Consider the following 22,991-nt stretch of genomic DNA (forward strand, 5'->3'; position numbering starts at 1 on the left):
TGTGACCCTGACTTCCATCACCAGTGACCTAAAAATCACATAATTTCAACTGTTCACAAAACCTATTCCCATCTGTTGTGTGTGGCTTGTGTACTTACCCCCTCTATTGCTAGCAAATATGTCTAAATCTTTTTACCTCACAGCCAGCCTTGTGTTGTTGGCTGGCTGGCTTTCTTGCTGGCCTTCTTGCTTCTCCTGTGATTGTCAAATAAATGCGTTAAAGCATTTTTCCAGATCTCTTTCTGATCCTCTGCCCTCCTCCCTCTCCCTCCCAGTGCTTGTTTGATAAATGCTTCCCTTGCCTTGTATGGGGCACAGGTCTCTTACTTTCAGAAGCACTGCAGATAATTCTGGTGGACGTTAACTTTCTCAGAGAATCACTCGCCTCGATCATGATAGACGAGTGAATTAACAGGCCTTTGAAAATCATCAATCACTGATCCTAAAAAGCTATTTTAGAAACCAGACGTTTCCCCTCCCTGTGTTATAGCAGTATTTCATAGACTGCCCATGTTTCCTTAAGGAAATTCTTAAATTAGTTGCTAATAGTTTGCTGGTGGTGGGTTGGTGGATGGATAGCTACACACGTCCCCGTGCGTGTAATCTTGTGCACAGCTCTTCAGAATACTGTCAGGTGAGGAGTTTATGATCTGTCTTCAGTTCTCATTGCTTATAGTGGGCACTTTTTGTCCTTTCCCCCCAGGACAGTCAATGAAAAGTTAAATGAATATTTTTCTGTATACATAGTAAGAAGTCAGTAAATGTTTATGCAGCAAATGAACAATCAGTGGCCTGGTTGATTCAGGAATTGTACTGAAGGGTCTGTCAGTAATTTACACATCAAACTATACCTTGAAAGAGTAAAGATAATCTCTAGTCTTTGAAAATATGAACATTACACAATTAAAAAATCCATTTAAAACACTATTCCTTTCTTCTTCACGCCTTAAGCCACCACCTCTACACACACTTTGATCCTCTCCTGCCCCCACACGCCCTCCTGACTTGAAAACCTCCATGTGAATTGGAGCTCAGATGATTGTAGAGCCGCTGTCAGACTTCGGCAGGTCTCTCACGAGCTAATGTCGCGGCATGGGGTCCATTTGCTCCGTGTCGCTATTGTGCAGTGCAGTGAGACTGCCCTGATTAATATGCTACAGGAAAATAAAGTGGATTTGGAAGAAATTATACCATACTCTCATAAATATTAATTCACATTTGTATGGAATTGCACATAATTTTCAATATACTTGGAGCACCGTCAGTGTGAAAGATTTGGTCTCCAAAGAGAGTGGCATCATTTTTTTTAAAGCACAGCCCGTACGTTATTAAATATCATTTGTTTATTAATCCCATACTCTGCGTGCATATGATGTGGGCAGTGGGTGGGTGGTGTGACAAAGAAAGGAGTTTTTTTTACCTTGTGGGGAGTTTATGTATTATCTTTAGAGGTGGTGCAGTTTAATCACGTTGTATAGGAGCCCCCCTTGCTGGAAGTCACCTGGCTGCTTTGGCGCGCGTTGCCGTTACACCTGAGTGTTTTCACACCAGCTGGCTCTCCTCATTCCACGTGGGGCTGAGCACTGATTGGTCTGAGCCGAGCAGACGTCTGACCTGGCTGACTGGGAGTGCGCGCTGCTCAAAGGAATGGGAGACGTGTAGCATGTGGTCGTCCCAGGGGACACGGTTCTGAGACTGGAGTCATTGGCCATGTGCACTTGCTTTGGTCTCAGCTTGTCCCCAGAACACTTCTCACCACACCCTCTTTGCCTCAGGAGGGAAAATCGTCTGCGGGATAGCAGTTGGATGTTCGGCTCGAGGCCTGCGTTTGCCCGTCAGGCTGTGGTCTTTGGTATCTTTTGCTCTGAGGACAAGATCTTTCTCTGTTTCTATGGCATCTTGCTGTTGGCTGTGACCCTTCTCGTGTGCCAGCAGTACCTCTAGGCATCTTGGTTTCCTGCTGCCATGAGCTTGTGTAGCTTGCTTCATGCTGTGTTAGAGGCGGCTTGTGATAGTATCAAATCACGACTGTGGTTGGTAGGTTTGGGTACTTTAAGTAGTTGTCTTATTTATTATATATCTCCCAATCTATATAGATATAGATATAGATATATAGATATCTCCCACCTATTATTTGCCTGACTCTGTGTGAAGCTTTGGGGTTACTGAGATGAATGATACTTAGTTCCTGCCCTCATTCTTTCTAGGGATCGTGCCACCAGCTACCTCTGGTCCTTTGCACAAGCTGTTTTCTCTGCTCAGACTTTCAAATCTAGGTGAAATGGCAGTCATCTTTTCAACTACAACCCCTTCCTCTGGACCATACCATTTCCCCCATTTTAGCATCCTTTGCCTTTCCTTTAGAGCAGTCAGTTCAGTTTGCAATTATATATTTGTGTGAGTTGATTGGTATTTGTCCCCTAAATCCCTCCACGAGTGGAGGATCCCACCCACCCCGACCACACACAGTTGTTTTCTTAGCACTGTTGCACAATGCTAAGTGTGTACTTGGCATATCCTGGGTGTGCAGAAAATATCTGTCGAATGAGTGAAGGCCTGAGGACATTGCTTTTGCTTTATGGAAAGGTCTTCCCCAGCAGGTTGTGCTGCACGGAGTCCTTGAGCTAGAAAAAGGAGAGTTGTGGAAGGAGGGCTTTTGAGGCCAAGGCAAAGCAGACACGAAGACCCAAGGCCCCAAACTAATGGTGAGGGCTGATTTGGGGAGAGGCAGCAAAGAGCTCTGTGCATATCCGGTAGGGAGTATTGGGATGGGAGCAGGAGGACAGGTAACTGCCTCAGGGACACTGGCCGGGAAGGAATGGTACTTTGAGAAGGAGAAATGGGTGAAGGGAAATTTTTGTTCTGGTTTTGTATTATTTTTAAATGTGCATTTAGGACCACTGACACTGAGAAATTATGCAGGGGTGAGTCTCTATGAAGGAGCATTTTCAGTGTAAGGAGGGTCGTATCTACTCATTTACAAAGGTTTGAGTGCCAGGTCCTTTTAATTTTAGTGCTTAATGTGTACCGCCTGGAAACAGGTCATACCTGAGCCCACTTTGCACATAACTCAGAGTTGTAGTGACTCATGCCAAATCTCGTAATGAATAATGTCAGTGTCAGTGCTCGTACCTGGGTCTTGGGGGGCGTCAGTCTGTCCTGAGCTGCCCACAGGCACACAGCTCCACTAGGTTGTGGCCTGACACCCATCACCTTCTACCCTTTCCCCACCCTCAGCCACATGCAGGAATAAATGAAAAGTTGCTTTTGATCTTGGTGATAATATTGTTACATTTTGCAAAGAGGATGGGAATTAAGGATGTGCAGAGGAACTTATGGTAAAAATATAACGCATTAAGGAAACGTTTTAACTGTGTGCTTTGAACAGTTTCTCGCTGGCTCACATCCACCTGGCCCTGGTACTTTCAGTCCTGCTTTTTTTGGATCATGCATGCACTTAATACTCCTTTTTCGAAACATAATTGATGTACCACATTGGGAAGTGAATGCATCGAGCCTCCTCGGGGAATATTGTGTGCTGGGCCCTGCCCAGAATCAGATGGAAAGCCACTGTCCTAGGCAGCAGTGAAATCACTTTCAATGGACAGATGTGTTTAGTTGATTTTTTTGCCCAACAAGAGTCGAAGGGATATATTTGTGGACCGTCAGAAAAATTGAGAGCCATGTTTTAGTTTTCAGTGTTCTCGTATCCCACTTCCCTGCCCTTCCCCGCTCCGTTTTAGTAACCCCAGTTAGCCTGTGTTTTGAGTGTGACCCTAGATGGCTATGTAACCACCACTTCCCTTCCATTCTCTTCTTTTCTACAGAAAGATGTGGCACTTAAGCCTCAGGAGCGTGTGGAGAAACGTCAGACTCCTCTGAGCAAGAAGAAGCGAGAAGCGCTGACCAACGGCTTGTCCTTCCACTCCAAGAAGAGCCGGCTCAGCCACGCGCACCACTGCAGCTCAGACCGGGAGAATGACCGCAACCTCTGCCAGCACCTGGGCAAGCGAAAGAAGATGCCCAAGGGACTCCGACAGGTGAGGAAGCCCGGGCTGCCCTCTGCCCCGGGGCCTGCCCTCTGTGCTTCTCCTGACAGGTGAAGATGTCCTCCAGAGCTCGGTGCTTGTGAGGCCAAGCCGGTGTCTCACTGGGCCCCGAAACTGCTGCCTGGGGCCCTTTCTGTCAGCTGTGCCCGAGTAGCAGAGCTCGGTGTTGCTGCTGCCGCCTGCAGGGCAGGCTGCCGAGGTCTTGGTCGTAGTCGGGTAGACTGGCTGGTAGGGGAGCCATCGCCTAATTGGACGAACGGAACAGGCAGGTTTGATCTGTGCACGCCTTGTGTTGAAAGGCTCTGCGGTGCTGGGCATGCGGAGCCGCCTGTGAGCAGCGCCTCGTGTAAGACTTGTACCTTCTGGGGACCTCAGGTACCGTGGCCCGTGCACAGTGCTGGTGAAGGAGTGAAGTGGCCCCGGCTGGCTCCTTGGCGACTGCCCAGAAGCCCTGACTTGAGACTGTCTTTGTGATCCGCTGATTGTATGAAAGTCTGGCAGTGGGGCTTGCTGGTCTGCTAGTAATTCGGTTTCAGTAATCCACAAGAAAATACAGCTCCTGGCACTTGGGAGCCTTTCTGCCTATGGAAATCCTCACAGGAGACAGAGTCATAATGAGAAACGAAACTGCTTGTAGCAGTTTTTCTGCATAAATCCGGAGGCTTTAGTAGCTGCTGACTTAACTGTGTCCTGGGTGTGTTTTGTTTGTTTCTTGGTTTCTTGGCGGGACCGCTGGGTGGGGCTGACTCTTATTTGAAGGAAGCTGAGGAAGGGAGTGTGGTTCCCAGAGCAGGTGTTCTAATTAGAAGCTTAACAGGTAATTTCTGGTTTGCAGATATTTTTCTGCAGTGGGGAAAGGTGGGATCATACGAAGCAGGGTGTCCACAAGCTTGCAGATCGTTAGCACCATATCAGGACTTTATCACCACACATTCCTGGCCCCTCTCTAGGGTCTCAAAAACGAGACTCTCTAGGGAGCGAGGCACAGGTTTATGTCGTCTTAGAAATTTCCTATTTGATAATGGACAGGCCAGTGTGGAAATCATTCTTGTAAAGCACCGGGAGTATAGTTTGGGTGATGATTTTCAGTTAGAAGATTGGAAGGACCGAAAGCCTCAATATGACCTAGGGGACAATTTTGGTCCGAGTTCAGCCTGGTGGGTACTAAAGGATACACTTCTGAGGCGACATCTAGCATGATGTATTTCAGCACGGGCTCAGAAGGCTCTCAGGAACATGTCTCAAAATATGACACTCTGGGCAGTTTTTCTCAAGCTACATATGTGTCCTAAAATGAAATGGCAGATTGGTGTTATAATAGCAATTATTAATATGTCTCTAATGAATACCATGTTGCCATCATTCAGTGGGGGAGTTTGTGTAATAGAGTCTGTAATTCTCACAACTCCGGCTAGTAGGTACTATCGTTACTTTACAGATGGGGAAACTGGGGCTCAGAGAAAGTGACTTGTGTCAGGTCACGTAGCAGTGAGGGACAGAGCTAGGTTTAGGCCCAGATTCCTCTGGCTCGCTGTGTTACCCCTGTATGTTCTGCCCATTTTGGTTGAGATAAGGATGGGGCATGAAGAGAAAGAGAACTCTAGGTCATAGGAGGTAGGGGATCTACAAGTATTCCTAGAAACTGTGTGAGTAGTTTGCTCAGAGGGAATGATGTTGGTCATAGAAATGGCATATGAAGGCATAAGAAGAAACAGGATAAAATACCAAGTTTAGTGAGCAGAGAAAGAGCCAGAAAGTTTGAAAGCAATCACATTTGAAGGTTTATTTTTGTATTAAAAAATTTGTTTTTTCAAACAGAGTAGGGTGAGGGGTGAAGGGCTAGGTTCCATAAAGGGTGGTGTTCCTATGGTGATTGTGGCTCCCACCTCATGCTCTGTGTGTGACACTGGAAAGGAAAGCAATCACTCCCGGTGGAGAGAGGCTGCAGTGTAACCACCACCTCTCCCCCAGCCTCCCAGCAGGGTGGGAGCACGCTTCTCACCCTCTCAGGCAAGAAAAACCCATTTAGTTCTGAGCCTGCACTAAGCCGAGTTTCTTCACCCTTGACTCTTACTCCCAGGCCTGATCTGACTTTGCTGTTCTCTGTCCTCTAAATTCTTCTTTCTACTTTGTTCTCTGGTGAATAAAGTTTATGATCATAAAAGAAGGCTAGGATGGTATGTCACAAATTTGAGTAGCAGCCTTCTGGTACTAGTGGCATTTGAAATCAAAGCTATTTTTGTTTTAGGTGAAATATTTGAAAAGCAATTATATCAACTCACTCTTTATGAATCATGGAGAAGGAAAGAAAGAATCTTTGGCCTGTGTAAGGGTTTTAATTAAAAACAAGTGGTGTTTCCTATCTTCAATGTTGATGCCAAAATATACTATCTAAATCAAGCACTATTTTTCTGATAGCAAGGGAAGCAGAAGTTATAATTGAGATAAAGCTCTAATACTCTTCATTTGCAGTAGTCCTAGAATCACCCGTGCTACGATGAAACGCTGAACAAATCGCTGCTGCTGCCACCTGTAAAGTGAGAGGTTCGAACTAGAAGGAGTCTGAGTCCCCTTCCTGTGAGAGCCATGGTTCTTTACATTAATGAAGAACACAGATGTGTGTAGTGTTGTTGTTTGTGGTCTGTAAAGGAAAGCCGTACTAGGTCTGAAGGTAGGTTTGGAGTCTAACCGATTGGCTCTGTTAAGGCATTTCCAGGAGAGGAGTGAGATGCGTTCCTAGTGGGAGGGAGAGGCGTGGCTATTTGTGTGTCAGCCCAGACAAGTGCCATCTGTCGTGTGATTGTTAGAAAAGGTGACACGTGAGTGTTGAATGGCCGCAGTAGATGGTCTAAAACGTGTATTAAGGGTATTTCAGATGGCTTTCCTATCGTGGTAGATACCTGTACGCATTGCCATTAATTTTTTTCCCTGTCTTTGCATCTTACCAGGTAAGGTAACTGATTCTCAAGGTCTTAGCTGGGAGGGGACCTTGAGATGACAGGGGCCTTGAGGAGAATTTCTAAATTAATGGATTCTGTGTAGTGCCTCTTATGGGGGGTGGGGTATAATCACAAGAACTAGAGATGAGAGAGGGCAGTGCGAGCTGAGCATTTAGTCTCATTTCGGCTTGGGGAGGCTGGATTAGTTTTGCATTTTATTAGGAAATGGTACTTCCTGAGCAGGCAGCTTAATGCACAGCTTTCCTGTAATTATGGGAAGATGTTACTCCTTCGTGGAGAGGAAATAATAGGATTTTTTTTCCCTGAGAATCTGTTGGAGGCAGCTAATCTTTTTACTGTGAGAGTACAATTAAATAGTTTCATAAGAGAGATGTGTAGTTCTGAAACTAAACCGCTTTTTCCTTCTCTTGCCTGATTAGAAAACCTCAGTTCTCATGATGTTTTTTTCCATGCTGTTAAAAGAAAGCTTTTAACTGGCACTTAACCACCCAATGGAAATTATTTGTTGGATTATGTTTTTAAGTATAAATACATACTGCTTTAGAAGATGCTGAGCTGGCAACTGTCTTGTAACGTGGTTCCATTTTTTATATGGCAAATTTGCACACTCTCCTTGATTTCCAAAGGGGTTGAAAATAATGAAGAAAGGAACCAATTAAATGTTACACAAAGAGTGCATGTCTTTCTAAACCCCTCCACCCCCCCAGACTTAGATTTGTCCTCCACGGACTATTTGCTCATTTTGTGAGCACTTGGCCATTATATTCAAACGTCTGAGTGCTTACTAATAAGGACATGGTGGTTTTCCTTTTCCTACGTAGACTTGGGAGAGGGAAAGTCAAAACGCTGGCTGCACATGTCCTCTCTATAAGGAGCTTGATTCTCTAATTGGGAGGCTAAGTCACAATGAAATCCCCGAGAACACAATGAAGGGCTGCGTTGTCAAACCTTTCAGCCAAATTATGACTTCCTGAGAAGCATTTGGGGAAACTGAATTCCCCCTAGGGCGTTGAGTTTTGTTTTTGTCAGTATGTCTAACTTCTAGACTATTGGGGGTGCTTTAAAAATTCAGTATTTTATAGTTTAAAACACTGAGAGAACAAAACAGTTTTTAAAACAGGGGCGCAATGAGGAGAAGTTGATGAGAGTTCAGAGAACTCTCAGATCTGATTCCGAATAGGTATTTCTAAATCTCCATTTAGTCCATTAGTCTGTCCTTTCTCTCTAGTGTGGATGGAACCAGAGGACATAGGCTTCAGTGAACTAGGAGGAAGTTTTAGGTCAGTCAGCTGGGGAACTCTTCTAACTAACAGAGAACAGGATGGATCATTAACAGCCACGCTCGAGTGGCCCCTCACCTGTGAGGAATCCGACACAGCGACACCCTGGGGTCAGTGTCCTGCATGGATGGACTCAGGAGGCTGAGCCGGCCCATAAGGACCCGTGATAGCTGGCTGGTAGATGACTGCCTTCACCACATGTCTCCACTCCCCGCCCTGAGGGCTGCGTGGTTGTAGGGTATTCTGTGCGCCTCAGCAGCCTAAACCAAGGCATCTGTTTCCTTCCAGAACAGATCCTGGGAAGGCACCTTGTTCTCTTTGCCTCCATCTCTAGGGGTGGGTCCTCATCACTCCTTGCTCTCCATCTAGTTTCTGTGAATTGGGGCTGTTTTTCAAACCCTTGGAAGTTCTGTTCTTACTATCGCCTAAGCCCCTCACTCCCTGCCTAAAGCTAAGAGTTAAGGGGGGTGAGGAGGGTCTCATGAGAAGACTGCTGCCTACATAACTTCAGACTAATTCTGCTCACCGAGTTACGGCTTCATGTTCACCAGCTGACTGACCAGACTTATTTTTGTTTAAAAACACAGGCAGAACTCTCGTGGATGTTCTTGTTACAGCAGAGGAGGGGTGTGCCCTTGTTGTGCTGTGCTTGGGCCTGTTGTAGTCCAAGTTTTGCCATCCTGTTCTGCCTCATCTGAAAACGACCAGGGATGACTCCTGTTGGCCTCCTTCCCTTCTAGGAAGACCAAGCAGACCCCACTGGCCAATACGTACACTCTGGCAGTCCGAGTACTCTGTGATTTGGAATGCAGTGGGGTTGCTTCCTGTGTCACCTTGTAGTTAGTGTGAAAAAGGGTTTGCCTCTTTTCCTCAAAAATAAGTGCAGTCGTGGGCCTTTGGGCAGGGCTCATGGGTCAGGACTGAGACTAGATGGAAAGGCATTTGGGATAACCCTGGAGGTTGACTGGGGGGCAGCAGAACCACGGAAAGTAAGGTGGTTTCTCCCTTGCTGTACCCTGAGTTTAGGTGCAATGGACAATCCCCATGGCAACAGGATCACCCATCAGCTGCCTCTGGATTTTCAAGGCTAGGATTTAAGCGTGCGGGGCTGGCAGGTTCTGTGTTCCTTGCCTTTTTCAGAGCATGAGCTTCAGCTCCGTTAAGCGTCTGTCAGTTCCTCTGCCTCCCAGCTGACCACACAAATTTATTTTCCAACTTTCCTAACATCTTAAACCTTTCTTCCAGGAGAACAAGAAGACAGAATTTGCTTTTATTCTCAGGAGCTGTGCACAGGCCAGGTCTTCGGGTTTCTCTTACTTGGTCCCCATTCTCTACTTTACCATCCAACAGTGGAAGTGAGGGGGGGGCTCCTGTTGCCCTCCTTTAAAGGCCCGCATGTGGAAATGCTTTTATGTGGTTTAAAAACATCTTTATACAAGTTGGGCTGGGTAGGTATTGCTTGTGAGGAGTGGAAATTGGCTTTTCTGTCTCACCATCTAGTGTGATGGAATCAAACTGTTGAGGAGTTGAAGCTGACGCTGAAGATGACAAAACTGGGTACAAAATTATAAACTGTAGATACCAAAAATGGACACTGATTTGTAGGAAGAAGAGGGATCGATCCAGTGCCAAGTCTTTAGTTAGAGCTATTGTTAGAGCTGTGCCTGGCGGTACATCTGCTTAGCATGGCCTTAGCTAGAGCCATGGTCGTCGTGCTGGCATAGAAAGGCCGAGGTGACTGAGCCCCCGGCTGTGCCTGTGGTCCCCCTGGGGGAGCAGAGCCTCCCACATGCTTTCCCATCAAGAGCCCTGACTACTAGAGGCTGATCCTTTGTCAGCGGGACTGGCTGAGATTGAGGACTTCTCTGTGACATTTGTTATTAGTAGAAATTCATTTGCAAGGGAGGATTTATAATGGAAAACTTTGATTAAACAGGTCTAGTTCAAGTCACGTTTCTGAAGAACTGCTAATTAGTTTGGGGTGGAAATCCAGGCTGAAATCACAGGTATTTATCCAGCTTGACTCTAGAGCCTACAGGTGTCTGGAAATCAGAGCATTTGAAACACTAATGTACTATCATTGGGGATTAGACTTAAGTAATAGTAAGACATAGGAACTTTGCTCTGTGCTCTTTCCTAAATACATTTGTTATCACAGTTAACTGACTGAAGGTACCTTGAGCTAGTATCAAGAAATGCGAGCTGCAGTTAAATCATTTTTACTTCATACTTCAGATTTCAAGTTTCATGTGTTAATTGGGAATTGATTCGTTTTTCAAAAATTGTGTAGTCATGTGAAAATTACAAACTGAGATATTAAATAAAATTCTTTATCTTTCCTTCTTACGAATTTAAGTTGCATACTACTTTTTCCCCTTTGTCCAAACTACAGAAATAAGAATAAAAACATATAAAGAAATATTGGGGGTTGGGAATATTGGCTTATAATCACTCTTGGAATCTTAATTGACTTGAAATGAAGATCAGATACCAGTTTTTAACATCCGGCTATTGAGGAAACCTCTGTCCAGGCTTGTCTCTGTTCAGAATTATATTGTTTTGTATTGTATTGGAGCTATTTGTTTGGTACTGCAAAACCTGGGACTAATATAATAAATTATATGAAGGGTGTTTTTGTTTTAACTTGGGCATCTGGAACCAGTGATAGTTTATTTTTTAAGTTCTAGAATTTGGATTGCGTGTCTCCTGATGCCTTATGTCGCTGTCTGGGGTGTATTCTGTCGGCGGCAAATGTTGGTAAGAATGAGCGTGAACATTACTCGACGGCAGTGAGACAGATGTTTGCAGTGATGTGCCCGGTAATAAAGTTCATCCCAAGTGATGCATATAATTTTTAATTAAAATTTCGTAAAAGTTAACTAAAAAAGGACATAGCACATTGACTATCACCTCATAAAATAAAACCTACAGAGATAAAATAGGCTGAATTGGAAAGGCGATCACAATTAAAAGAATGGGAGGTAACTGAGCTTGCGTGAACCTGAGACTGATAGAAATGGTTTCATAAAACAATGACAGTCACTAAATCCTGAGGTAAGAATTGTTATATGTATGTGTGTGCAGAAGCGTATTATTAAGGGCCGTTTAAATCCCATATATTGTTAGAGGAAGAAGAAGGACAGAGTGACAGAAATGATTCTTGACTCCACCTGCCATAAATTCTTGTAATACTCACGAATTCTCACGGTGATGGAGCATGTTTTTCTCTTTACAAAATGTAGCCACTATATCTTTGATAGTAGATGAGGGCAGACACAACTCCCTTTCTTTATTACAGACTGCATTTTTGTGTTCATTTTGCACTTTCCCCTCTTCTGATGGTACAGTGTTGTCTGCACATGGCCAGATCTTAGCTGCAGAGCATGAGATGAGCCTCCCTGTGTTCTGCTTCCAATCCCTGCTCACAGCAGTCCCATCTCCAGGCTGCATATGACAGGTAATGAGTGGGTGGTGGCTGTGGCTTGCAGTGGTGTCGCTGGGGGCTGAGCAGATGGCTGTGACAGCCACGTGTTGCGCCATTCCCGTGGGAGTTGGTGGTAGTGACAGGCGACTCATAATGTGCTATTTCCAGTTTGGGTTGCAATCTTTCGGTGACATCTGAATGCTCTTTAGCAACTGCTTTCGTAACTGCCTTTCGAGGAGCTGCTAATTGAAAATGAAATTGTGGGTGGGCTTTAAGGCAGGCACAGGCAGCTCTGTGCGGTATGTGTCACGTGACAACTGTTGGATGTCTTGATGCCCAATGTGTAATTATTTTTGCTGGGAGGGAAAGCCGAAGGTGTGTTGGAAGATTCCATGTGTGCACACAGATAGGCAGGGCTGAATGTCCCTTCCTGCTCAGAGAGCCACTGTACACTCACTGGGCTGGACACCAAGCCATCTGCCCACAGCTCACCTTTGTGTGGTTCTCTTTAAAGGTGTTCGACTGTGTGGAGTTCTTTTAAATCTGCTATCATCTTGTAGTCTCCATTCGTTTTGCAGGATATTGTCTTCTTCCTTCCTCTGTTCGTACAGTTACTACGCAGGAGACAATGATTATCTGATCTCTTGGACTTGGAGAGATTATTTTCAGTTCTTGCATGTAACTTTTCTTCCTCTAAACCTTTTTCTGTTGCACAGTCTGTTGAAGGCAGTTGGGGCCTCCGGCCACTCTGAGGGAAGAGGAAGATGGTAGATTTGATTGGACTTGGACAGTGTTCTAGATTGTCTTATGGCTGCCTCAAGCTGTGGGGTTGTCATTTGTACCTCATCTTCAGAATTGTTAGCTAAAGCATCAGTAGCATTTCTGAAATGGTAGCTTTCATAAGTGTTTATATGTTGAATTGTTTTATTGCCCATTCTCAAAATAGCTTTGCACGGAGAAATCTTGTGCTGAGCAAGGAATGACCTCTCTCGGAAGTGCTGTTAGCTCTCTTTTTAATTAAATATGAAGATAGATATAGTATGACTGCATCCTTTTAGCTTTCCTTTGAACATTTCAGTGAATAATATCTGAGACGAAATTATACTGATTTATATGCTTTGTTTGAGGACCGATATTTGCTTTTAAAGAGTCCCAGAGGCTCGGGCTGAGGGGACCCTGATGACACACCCTTGCTGTACTTAACCCTCAGTCCCATTAGATCTGCTTTGCCACTGGAACCCGGCTGCTTTAATGCACTTGAGCTACTGCTGGGCCCTAATGATGTCTAAAAGAACCAATTTCGGCATTCCCAATGAGTTCTGGAGCATTGCCTGTAGATACAAGCAGTGACGATTTTATACCAAGCAAACAGAACAAGGTTCTTGCAGGAGCTTTGGGTCTTTTCACACCTGGGTGTGTGCCCTCACACTGTCACAAACACACATACAGAAGCGGAAACAGGCAGGTTCTGTCAAGGGCCCACCTGGTATCTCTGTGGAGGCCTGATGAGCTCTGCTGTGTGGCCTGTGGAAACACTTTACCTGCATTCATTGATCACAGCTCTGCAGAAGCCGCCACTTCTCCTGGGTGGCTGCTTACGGCGACGCTGTTGGAGCGGGTCATTCTGTGATCACCGTTTGCACCTGCGTTTGCTTAGGAAGCACTTGTGTCATACGTCTTGAAATCGTGTAGTACAAGGCTGTGCGCGTTCTACCTGCCAGTGATGGTTGTGAGTGGCTGAGATTAGCTATAAAACTAGACTGAGAAGCAGTTAGCTCCAGAGTCTAGATAGGAGAGAAGGCTGAGGAGATCAAGGTGAGAATCACCAGGGAAACATTTTTTTTTTACCCCATATCCTTTTTCTGAACGTACAGAAAAATGTTTCTCAAATCTGGGCCTTTTGGGAATGTGCAGATTCCCAAGAATTACCTCTGACTCACGGAGCCAGAGTTCCTCGGGTGGGGTCTGCGTGTGGCACCAAGTTCCTTAGGTGACTCCAGTACAGGTGCGGCAATAGTTGTACTTTTAAATAAGCTGAATTGTACTTGTTTTTATTTTGAGAAAAGGGAATATTACTATGTTGTTTGCAAATCTTGTAACAAATCTTAAAAATTTTGAACCACATCTCGTGTGAAAACAGTTTTATGAATAATAGGACCATATTCTCGTTCAGTGTATTTACTAATTGAGATCTTTTCCAAAATTTATTGGCAAAAATGAAGTGTTTCTCCTAAATGCTATAGATATTATGTTACAGAAAATAATGTTTTCAAAATGGCTGCTTTTGTAGTAGGAGTTTACTAGAATAATTGTTTTGTATTCTTCTCTCTTTAACCAGCTTCCTCAAATAACACAGGTTTTTTATACACTTGGTAACTGTATTTTCATTACTTTTTCGTTTAGGTTCTACTTATTTCTTTCTCTTTTCAACACCACAATGGTGTTGAGCTCTTAATGTTTATAAGTTTTATGAATCCTCCACATTACAAAAATGGGTGTTATTCGTTGGCGTTATTGGTGGGTAGGCGTGAATGAAATCTGAAAATATTGCGTGTATATCGGTGAGGGCTGAAGACCGTTATCTGTTTTCTTCATTATAAGAAAGCTTCAGTTTAATAACATTATACTTGAATTTCTGGTTTGGATTCCACAAATTCAAAAGGAAATATTTTTCTTTCTAAAACTTAACAGAATAAAAACTCTCAGAAGAATTTTTGTTCAAGTAGCAAAGCCTACACTTAAGATTTAACAGTTGCCTGAGGTGTGTCAACAGTAGGTAGCGTTCCTTTTTAATGCATTGCTTTGAGACCAGAAATGCTGTTCCCCTGGAGATGAGTGCAAAATGATCTACTGAACAGTTGCTAATGAAATTATCACACTGCATGAATAACTCTATTAAAAATGACTTTTGATTAAAAAATACTATCCCTAAGAAATAACGAGAATGATGGGAAATGCCACTGCCCCTCAGGTGATACACAAAGCTAGGTAATGGACCCAGTACTCATTGCTGGGAGATTGAATGGTACTTTCTGAAACTTAAGTAACCCACTTGTATAGTTATCACCTACCTTCCCATTTGAAAACTCGAAATCTGTATTTCTCAAATGAGTATGGCAGTGGGGCGGATAGGGAGAGGCCCGAATGGTTTGATTGTGGAGCTGTGTGTGAAGGCGATAGATAGGAATCACTGAGGGAGGGCATCCCGACCGCTGGGATCACTGGGGGAGGGCATCCCGACCACTGGGATCACTGGGGGAGGGCATCCCGACCACTGGGATCACTGAGGGAGGGCATCCCGACCGCTGGGATCACTGGGGGAGGGCATCCCGACCACTGGGATCACTGGGGGAGGGCATCCTACCACTGGGATCACTGGGGGAGGGCATCCCGACCACTGGGATCACTGAGGGAGGGCATCCCGACCACTGGGATCACTGAGGGAGGGCATCCTACCACTGGGATCACTGGGGGAGGGCATCCCGACCACTGGGATCACTGAGGGAGGGCATCCCGACCACTGGGATCACTGGGGGAGGGCATCCTACCACTGGGATCACTGGGGGAGGGCATCCCGACCACTGGGATCACTGGGGGAGGGCATCCTACCACTGGGATCACTGGGGGAGGGCATCCCGACCACTGGGATCACTGAGGGAGGGCATCCCGACCACTGGGATCACTGAGGGAGGGCATCCTACCACTGGGATCACTGGGGGAGGGCATCCCGACCACTGGGATCACTGAGGGAGGGCATCCCGACCACTGGGATCACTGAGGGAGGGCGTCCCGACCACTGGGATCACTGGGGGAGGGCGTCCCGACCACTGGGATCACTGGGGGAGGGCGTCCCGACCACTGGGATCACTGGGGGAGGGCGTCCCGACCACTGGGATCACTGGGGGAGGGCGTCCCGACCACTGGGATCACTGGGGGAGGGCGTCCCGACCACTGGGATCACTGGGGGAGGGCGTCCCGACCACTGGGATCACTGGGGGAGGGCGTCCCGACTGCTTCCTTGGTTCTCCAGTTAGAGGGAGGAGCCAAGTTGACATACCAGAATACTGAAAGGGAAGGATGTGGAGTTAACAAAGTTTCCCTGCTGTTTCTGACCTTGCCCTTCTCTGCCTCCTCTTCAAACCTGGCTGCATCTTTCTCCTTCCCTTTCTACCTTTGAGCCTGCCTTCAGGCTTACCTTTAGCACTTTGACTGTCACTGTCTTCCCACTTCTCTTCTTCATCCAGTGTCTCCTGCTTGCTTCTCGACCCAGCCAGGAAACCACTTAGATTAACTCTTCAAGTTACAAATCCCTTTGTCACCTGGTTCCTTGCTCTCTTGCCCATGCTGGCCGTTTTTACTCAACGTCTTATCAGTGTTTAGCCAATACAAATTTTTTCTTACCTGGATTCTTAGTTCAACATTGTTTCACTCATTGTTGTACTCTCTAGTTAAAAAAATTTCAGGGATCCTCCATAGTCAACTAAATAAAGTTGAAGCCCCTTAGATTTAGGTCCTATCAGATTTGCTCCCACATATGTTTCCAGCCGCCTCTGCTCTTCCCTGCTTTCCTAAGCACCTGACCATGGCCGCTGTTCCTGGCAGGAGCCCTGTGCTTCCTCACGTGGCCGCGCCTGCACTCACGCTCTTTCCTTTGCCAGGAATGACCTTCAGTGGTCATACGCGGTCAGACAATTAAGTCCACGAACTCATCCTAGAAAAAGTGCTACCTACCTCATTGCTGAATATCACTACGGTCACCTTTGAAGCACTCCCCTTGGGAAGCTATGCACTGATGTCAGAGCCTGGTCCACCCTTCAAAGCAATTGTCTAACTCTTTATCTGGAATGGTCATCAGAGCTGTTGTCATATTACCCTCGATGTCCTGAATGTCATCAAAATGTCTCCCTTTCAATATTTCTTTTATCTTCGGGTAAATAAAGAAGTCATTGGGGGCCAGATCAGGTGACTGTGGAGGGTGTTCCAATACAGTTATGTGTTTACTGGCTAAAAACTCCCTCACAGACAGTGCTGTGTGAGCTGGTGCATTGTCGTGATGCAAGAGCCATGAATTGTTGGTGAGAAGTTCAGGTCGTCTAACTTTTTCATGCAGCCTTTTCAGCACTTCCAAATAGTAAACTTGGTTAACTGTTTGTCCAGTTGGTACAAATTCATAATGAATAATCCCTCCGATATCCAGAAAGGTTAGCAACATTTTTGCATCAGGTTCGCGAACTTAATTGTCAGGCCTTGTATTTGTCCTGTAGTGACTGCTTAAATCTACTTCTTCCTTGGAGCTTTTATGATCTTTTCCCTTAGAATTAAGTTCATTTTTTTTTTTTTCAAGACTCCCATGGTCCTTTGCTTATAACTTCGGTGACCCCCGAATTTATCACCTGGTGTAGGACATTTCTGAGAGTGAAGGGGTATCCTTAATAATTGCCTTGGAACAATAAGCATAAATCAGGACTTCCTGGAAAACTGGGATATATGGCCACCCTATTTATAATTCACTTTTGACCTTTTTCATGTGGTGCCCTGTTTTAGACTTGGCTGCGAGCATGTCCTTCTCCCGCTTCAGGAAGCTTCCAGCGGACAGTACCCTGCTGCAGAAGGGGTGCAGGTCTTTGTTGCACGTAGTGAAGTAAACCTTTGAAACCTTCGTCTCTCCCTGCCTTGAAAAACTGAGATACCTTTCTCATGTTCCCCATTTCCATTCTTGAGCCCTTTTAATCCTTTCTCCATACCGAAGCCAGCCTGATCTTTAAAAACTAGATATTTGATGGTGCAAATCCTCTCGGTGGCTTCTCAGTATATTCAAATTAAAATTCAGACACATATGAGCTGCTGTGCTCGTTACCCAGCTCCCTGTTTCTTCAGCATCACCTCATGTTACCTTCTCTTGCTCCCTGGCTCCTGCCCATTGGACCTTCTGTCATTTTGTCCCACATGGCAAGTTCTTTTCCAGGTTGGGTACCTTACACACGCTGTTTTCTCGACCTGCATTGGACCTCGCTCAGCTCTTGGCCTGATGGCCGCCTTCCAGTCCTTTAGGCCTGAACCGAAGTGGCATCTTCTCAGTGGCTTTTCCTGACCATTTTGTTCACCCCAGGGTCTGCCTTAAGTCCCTTCTCCTCTGCACCCACCGTTTTTATTTGCCAACACTTAACTCAATTTATAATTACAAATGTTTTTTCTTTTTTTTGTTTGTCTTTGAATTCTTCTTGAATGTCTGCTCCTTTTGCTAGACTCCAGGTTCTCCTGAAGGAAAGTATCCATTTTCTCCACCATACTGTTTGTACCACACAGAAAAATCTGCTCTATAATTAAAGTTGCATGACTGAAGGTTGGAATAATTATTTTTCCAATTGATGACATTGATAATCACACACCCTTGTTGCATTCCAACGTTAATTGCTTACAGGAGAAAAAAGCCAATATAATATGACCTTTGATTTCCCTCTCTGGGGTTATGAATGTAGAATGAGATTCCGATCAGCACATACACACCAGGCAGAAATGTATTCCAAGAATATGGCGTCTGTTGTTCTGCATGGAACCTGTGTGCAGTCTGTCTTGCCTGTGTCGTCGCCTCTCAGGATAGTGAAATGGCTTGTGCTGCCAGGAAGTGCTGGCCCAGGGAAGCTGCAGCCTTTCTGTTCTCAGAGTTAATCCAAAAGAGACCAGTCAGCAGCAGAGAGAGAGGAATGTGGGTGGGATTTACTGAGCACTCTTTCACATGCTGGTATGTGTGTGGGGCTCTACCTTTTTACGAATGGTAACAAACTATATTTAGAATATCCTGTCTTTGCACTGTGAAATTATTGTCCCACATGCCCTCTGTCTAAAATATTTTGACTTCAGAAAACTGTTTAATTTTATTTCCATTTTAAGTGGACTAATTCATTCATTCATTCCTCCCGTATTTCCTGGTTCAGCAAACATTTACTGAGCTTCCTTTGTGAGGATGTTCACCAGGAAAAGCCTGGCCTGGATGCATTTTCAGCTTGGAATAGCCGTCCTGGCCTCCTGGAGAGCTCAACATAAGTGAGGCTGAGACTGACAGATTAAGTACAGTTCAAAGGACATTGCTGAGATCTCTTAGAGAGCAGATACTGTCAGACATATGTATCTGTGTCTTTCCCACCAGGCCGTTTTTCTTGACCTCCCTTTTTCCTTTTTGAGAAACTTGGGAATAATGCTCTGTCCTACTGAAGGCAGCAGTAACATAGATCAGTGCTGTGTTGTTTTCTGTTTTGTTGGGTTCTTAGTTTGACAAATAAAGGCTTTGGCATTCTCACATTTTTAACCTCAGGTGCCATTTACTGGGAATTGCCTGAACAAGCAATTTTATTAAAATCTTAATGGCTCTCCAATGTTTCCAGCAACTGTCATTTTTTTTTAGGTATATTTTCTAGACATGATTTCGCTATGGTTCCATACCCAATTGTCCCCTCTTACTCTTGGAACTCTTGGTGTCAGAAAGTCATAGTTCTGTCCAGAGGGTGGAGCTTTTATGCTAATCTACACAAAGCAGAAACCAAAAATTTCTACCACTCTGTCCTTTCTATTTACTTGGAAGTAGACGATTATTTTCAATACACGTAGAACTTCAAATATTCTAAAATATTCAGAAAGAGTATTTGAAAAGAAATTTAGGCCTCAAATTTAAGGTGAGAATATTGAAGGAAAATTGTTCAGTTAATAATCCCAGGAGTAAGTTATAGAACAGTTCCCAGTTTGCTAGCAAGTTGTTTTTTCTTTCAAAAGATACTTTGTAAATTGCCTTTTTCTTCTTTTTGAAATTCTGACTTTCTTAGAAAGTGTTAAAAATGATGGTTTCCCAGTGAATTTCACTCATACTACTCACTTTCCCTTGGTATCTATTCACTGACTATTTATGGACCGTGTACTACAATGGGCAGACATTCTTTTAGGTACATACAGCAGATAAAACAACGAAGATCCCTGCCTTGGTGGGTTCCGTCCTTTTCCTTGCAGACAATTTCATTTAAATGTCCAACCCAGACCTTCTCAGCTTCCAGTTTCATAAAGCTAGGTGCTGATTACAGCTTTTTTGTAACCTGGGTTATCCATAAGCTCTGCAAACTCAGCATGTCTCACATTGAACTCCGTAATAGTTGTCCTAAATTTACTCTTCCTTTTGAGTTTCCTTCTTTAGTTAATCAGCTAAACATCCAAACCATAAATTTGCTAGATCTTTCCAGAAACCTGAATGTCACGTTACTCTTCCCCTCACTCCTCATATTCATACATCCTGTAGGGTTATGTCCTATGCATTTCTCATTGACCCTCTGCCTGTACCACTCCCCACCCTTGCTGTCACTGCGTTGTTTCAGATCTTCCTTGTCTGGGCTGTATTACAACAGTGGCTTCTTACATGGCTTCTCAGCCTCTAATCTCACTGTTCTTCAGTTGTTCTCCAAACTCCTTCTGATATAAACTTGAAGGTATGCAAATTGAGTCATGTTATTTGGTTGAAGAGATTTCATTGGCTTTCCTTACTTCCAAGCTACACTACAGCTTCTTTATATGGTAGAGAAGTGCACATGCTTTTATGCCTGGAGTCACTCCCCCATCTTCCTCTTGGTGCTTCCAGGCACCAAGAGGTACCCCTGTCACACCAGACTTGTTTCTTTTCTAAAATGTCATCTTGCAGTCAATCCCACAAATCTAGGTGCCCTTTGCCTTTGTGAGTCTGATCCTAGTTACATGTGAGAAGCACAGTCCTGCTAAGTTGGAAATGGAAACTTCTACCTGTTAAAATAACTTACATTTTGAAAAGGATACTTTTTTGGTTGGGAAAATGTGCAGTTACGTAGAATTTAATGTGGTACAGGAAAATGAACAGTTGTAGCGGATCATGGGAACACATTTGGGGTGGGTAGTCCAAAACAACTGAAAAGACAACATTTTTTTTTTCGTGATGGTAGTTGCTGGGCACTGATGGTTGGGGGTGACCAGGCTTTTGTTAATGGAAGTGTTTTCCAGGCGTAGGGCTTGTAAGTGAAGGCTGAGCTCATTGGGGCTTTTCATCTCTACAAATGGTGACTTTGCTTCTCTCTGAGTGGTTCTTCAGGGGTCACACCCAGGAATCCTAGACATGATGAAGCATTTCGTTATGCTTGGTTAATGTGGAAATGAAGACTTTTATTGATACAGAGATATTTCTGTTACCAATCAGTTGTATAAATTTTGAGGGGATTTTAGCATGTGATTTATATTGGCTTTTATTTTTAAATAAGGTGCCTGAAAAAGTGACTACAAATGTGCTAAAGGTTTATTTGAAGTAAACACAGTATTATAACTCCCCTGGCACAGACATTCTATATTGTGTCTTGGTGAGTAAAGGCGCAAAGCAAGGTAATCATAATGCTGGTAGAAAACAATACTTAGAGCTGGGATCCCAGGATTTTAATTTTCGGGTCTTGTACTAGCTTCAGTGTCCACATTCCTTTCCGTAAAACTTTGGTGTCAGTGCTATTCTTTTTTTTTTTTTTTTTTTAAGCAACTGGTTGCTTGTGTTATTTCTTACCAAAATTGCAACATTCAAGACCAGAATAGTTTCTAAAATATATTTTCAATGCACAGTTGGACTGTGTTTTTTTTAAAAGCAGATTAAAGCAGTAATTTAAGAAAAAGCTTTATTTTCCTGCACATTTCCACATTCTCTCTTGAAGGCTGCACTTGGAGGTAGAGATATTTCTGTTGAAGAGGAGGTTGAGCTAAGGATTGCTTTTCTCTTGTCGTCTCCAGGGTGGTCCTTAACTGTTTTCCTACATGTCATCCTAGCTCACCTTCCTTCCTTGACAACAAAGCAAGAGGAAGGTGTTCAATTGATGGGATGGTGAATCTGAGTGTGAGAAACAACCACACAGTATGCTGAACACTTTACGTCAGTCAGGCCCCTTCTGCACGTCTTTGTTCGTTCACACTCCGTGAAATACTGTTTATACATAGATAATTGAGGACAAATTGTGGTTACTGATAGGAGAAATGCTCTTTAGGTTCCTCATTCAACAGTTATGGGTGTCTTCCTTCAGGGAATTAAAAGTATTCCTCCTGATGTCACATGTTGGCGGCTAGAAGGAGAGGAAGCTGTCTTTACATTGTTTATGGCGGTGACTCTGAACTCACACAGATATGTTAAGCACTAGAGCTAATGAGAAGGATGGTGGGCAGGTGTGTGGTGAACATGCTCAGGGAGGAATAGGAAGACAGTGTTTGCTGTTGCATTGTTGAGGCTACAGGAATACTGTATCGGAGAAAGTGCTGGGGAACCGGGAGTCTTGGGTTCCTGGGTCTGTCTCGCTCCTGGAACGCTGTCTGACCTTCCCCAAGTACTGGCTTTCTTTGACCCTCCGTTTCTGTTGTTGAGCTGGAATGCAAATGCTTCTAATGCTGGGAAGCTGTGATATGTATGCAGAAGTTATAAGTGCTGGGATACTTATAATTCCCTTTTCCTTAAAAGTGTTAAAAAGTAGGTTAAAAACACACACACGAATTATCTGGAATTTGGTGAAATTAGCAGTTAAGATGAACCTGTACTTCAAATATGTAGTTATACAAAGAACAGCACCTCAGAGTTTCTGCGTTACAGTAATGACTCACTTTGGTAAAATCATGATGTGCATAAGGTTGTTAGACTACCGTAGATCCCAGTGGGTACATTAGATTGAAAAACCTTAGATGGAGTGGGCCCATGCATACTGTTTTTAGCAGATGATAAAAGCTTTTTTGCTGAGACGATAGTTTGGGGGCCATTCCTGTTGGCAGCTATCTGAGAATTACAACTTTAGATCTTTCAACTTGAAATCATTGAAATCTGCTTCTTACAAGTAACTCATGAGGAAGGAATGTAACAAAATTATTTCTAAATTTTCTTTTTTAACCACTAACCCATGTTTTTGTACATGTCAATTTTTAGTTTAATTTTTCAATTTTGCAGAAAGTAAATTTTGGAGAAAGTGTATTGGTTCTTCTAGCTTTGGAAAATCCTTCCCTGTACCTCATTTATACAGAATGAATGAAATTTATAAGAAACAGTGTGACCTCATTGGGACCGTTCAGCGGTCACTTGGAGGAAGTGATCACTGCACTGTATTTCCTGCCCCTTCCCTGTGAAGTGTCTTCCTTCAGTTAATGTTTTATGTGCATTCAGTGTGTCCCAATCCCTGCTCTTATTACAAGGACATACGGGAACTATATGATGAGTCTCTGTTTTCTAGGGCTTCGTCCTTGGGTTACCTAATTACTTGGG

General features: G+C 44.2%; 1 protein-coding gene across 7 annotated transcripts in view; it reads left to right on the top strand.

Moving 5' to 3' along the window:
* Positions 1–22,991, top strand: part of AUTS2 (activator of transcription and developmental regulator AUTS2) — a 1,118,598-nt gene that overhangs the window by 267,188 nt on the left and 828,419 nt on the right. For all 7 annotated transcript variants that reach the window (XM_074328456.2, XM_074328450.2, XM_074328457.2 and 4 more), the window contains exon 2: positions 3,828–4,040. In XM_074328456.2, the coding sequence (XP_074184557.1) occupies positions 3,828–4,040 (213 nt within the window). The remainder of the gene's footprint in view (positions 1–3,827; positions 4,041–22,991) is intronic.

Source organism: Rhinolophus sinicus, chromosome 3 (assembly GCF_057876585.1).
Source record: "Rhinolophus sinicus isolate RSI-liver-muscle chromosome 3, RSI-T2T, whole genome shotgun sequence".
Lineage (NCBI taxonomy): Eukaryota > Metazoa > Chordata > Mammalia > Chiroptera > Rhinolophidae > Rhinolophus > Rhinolophus sinicus.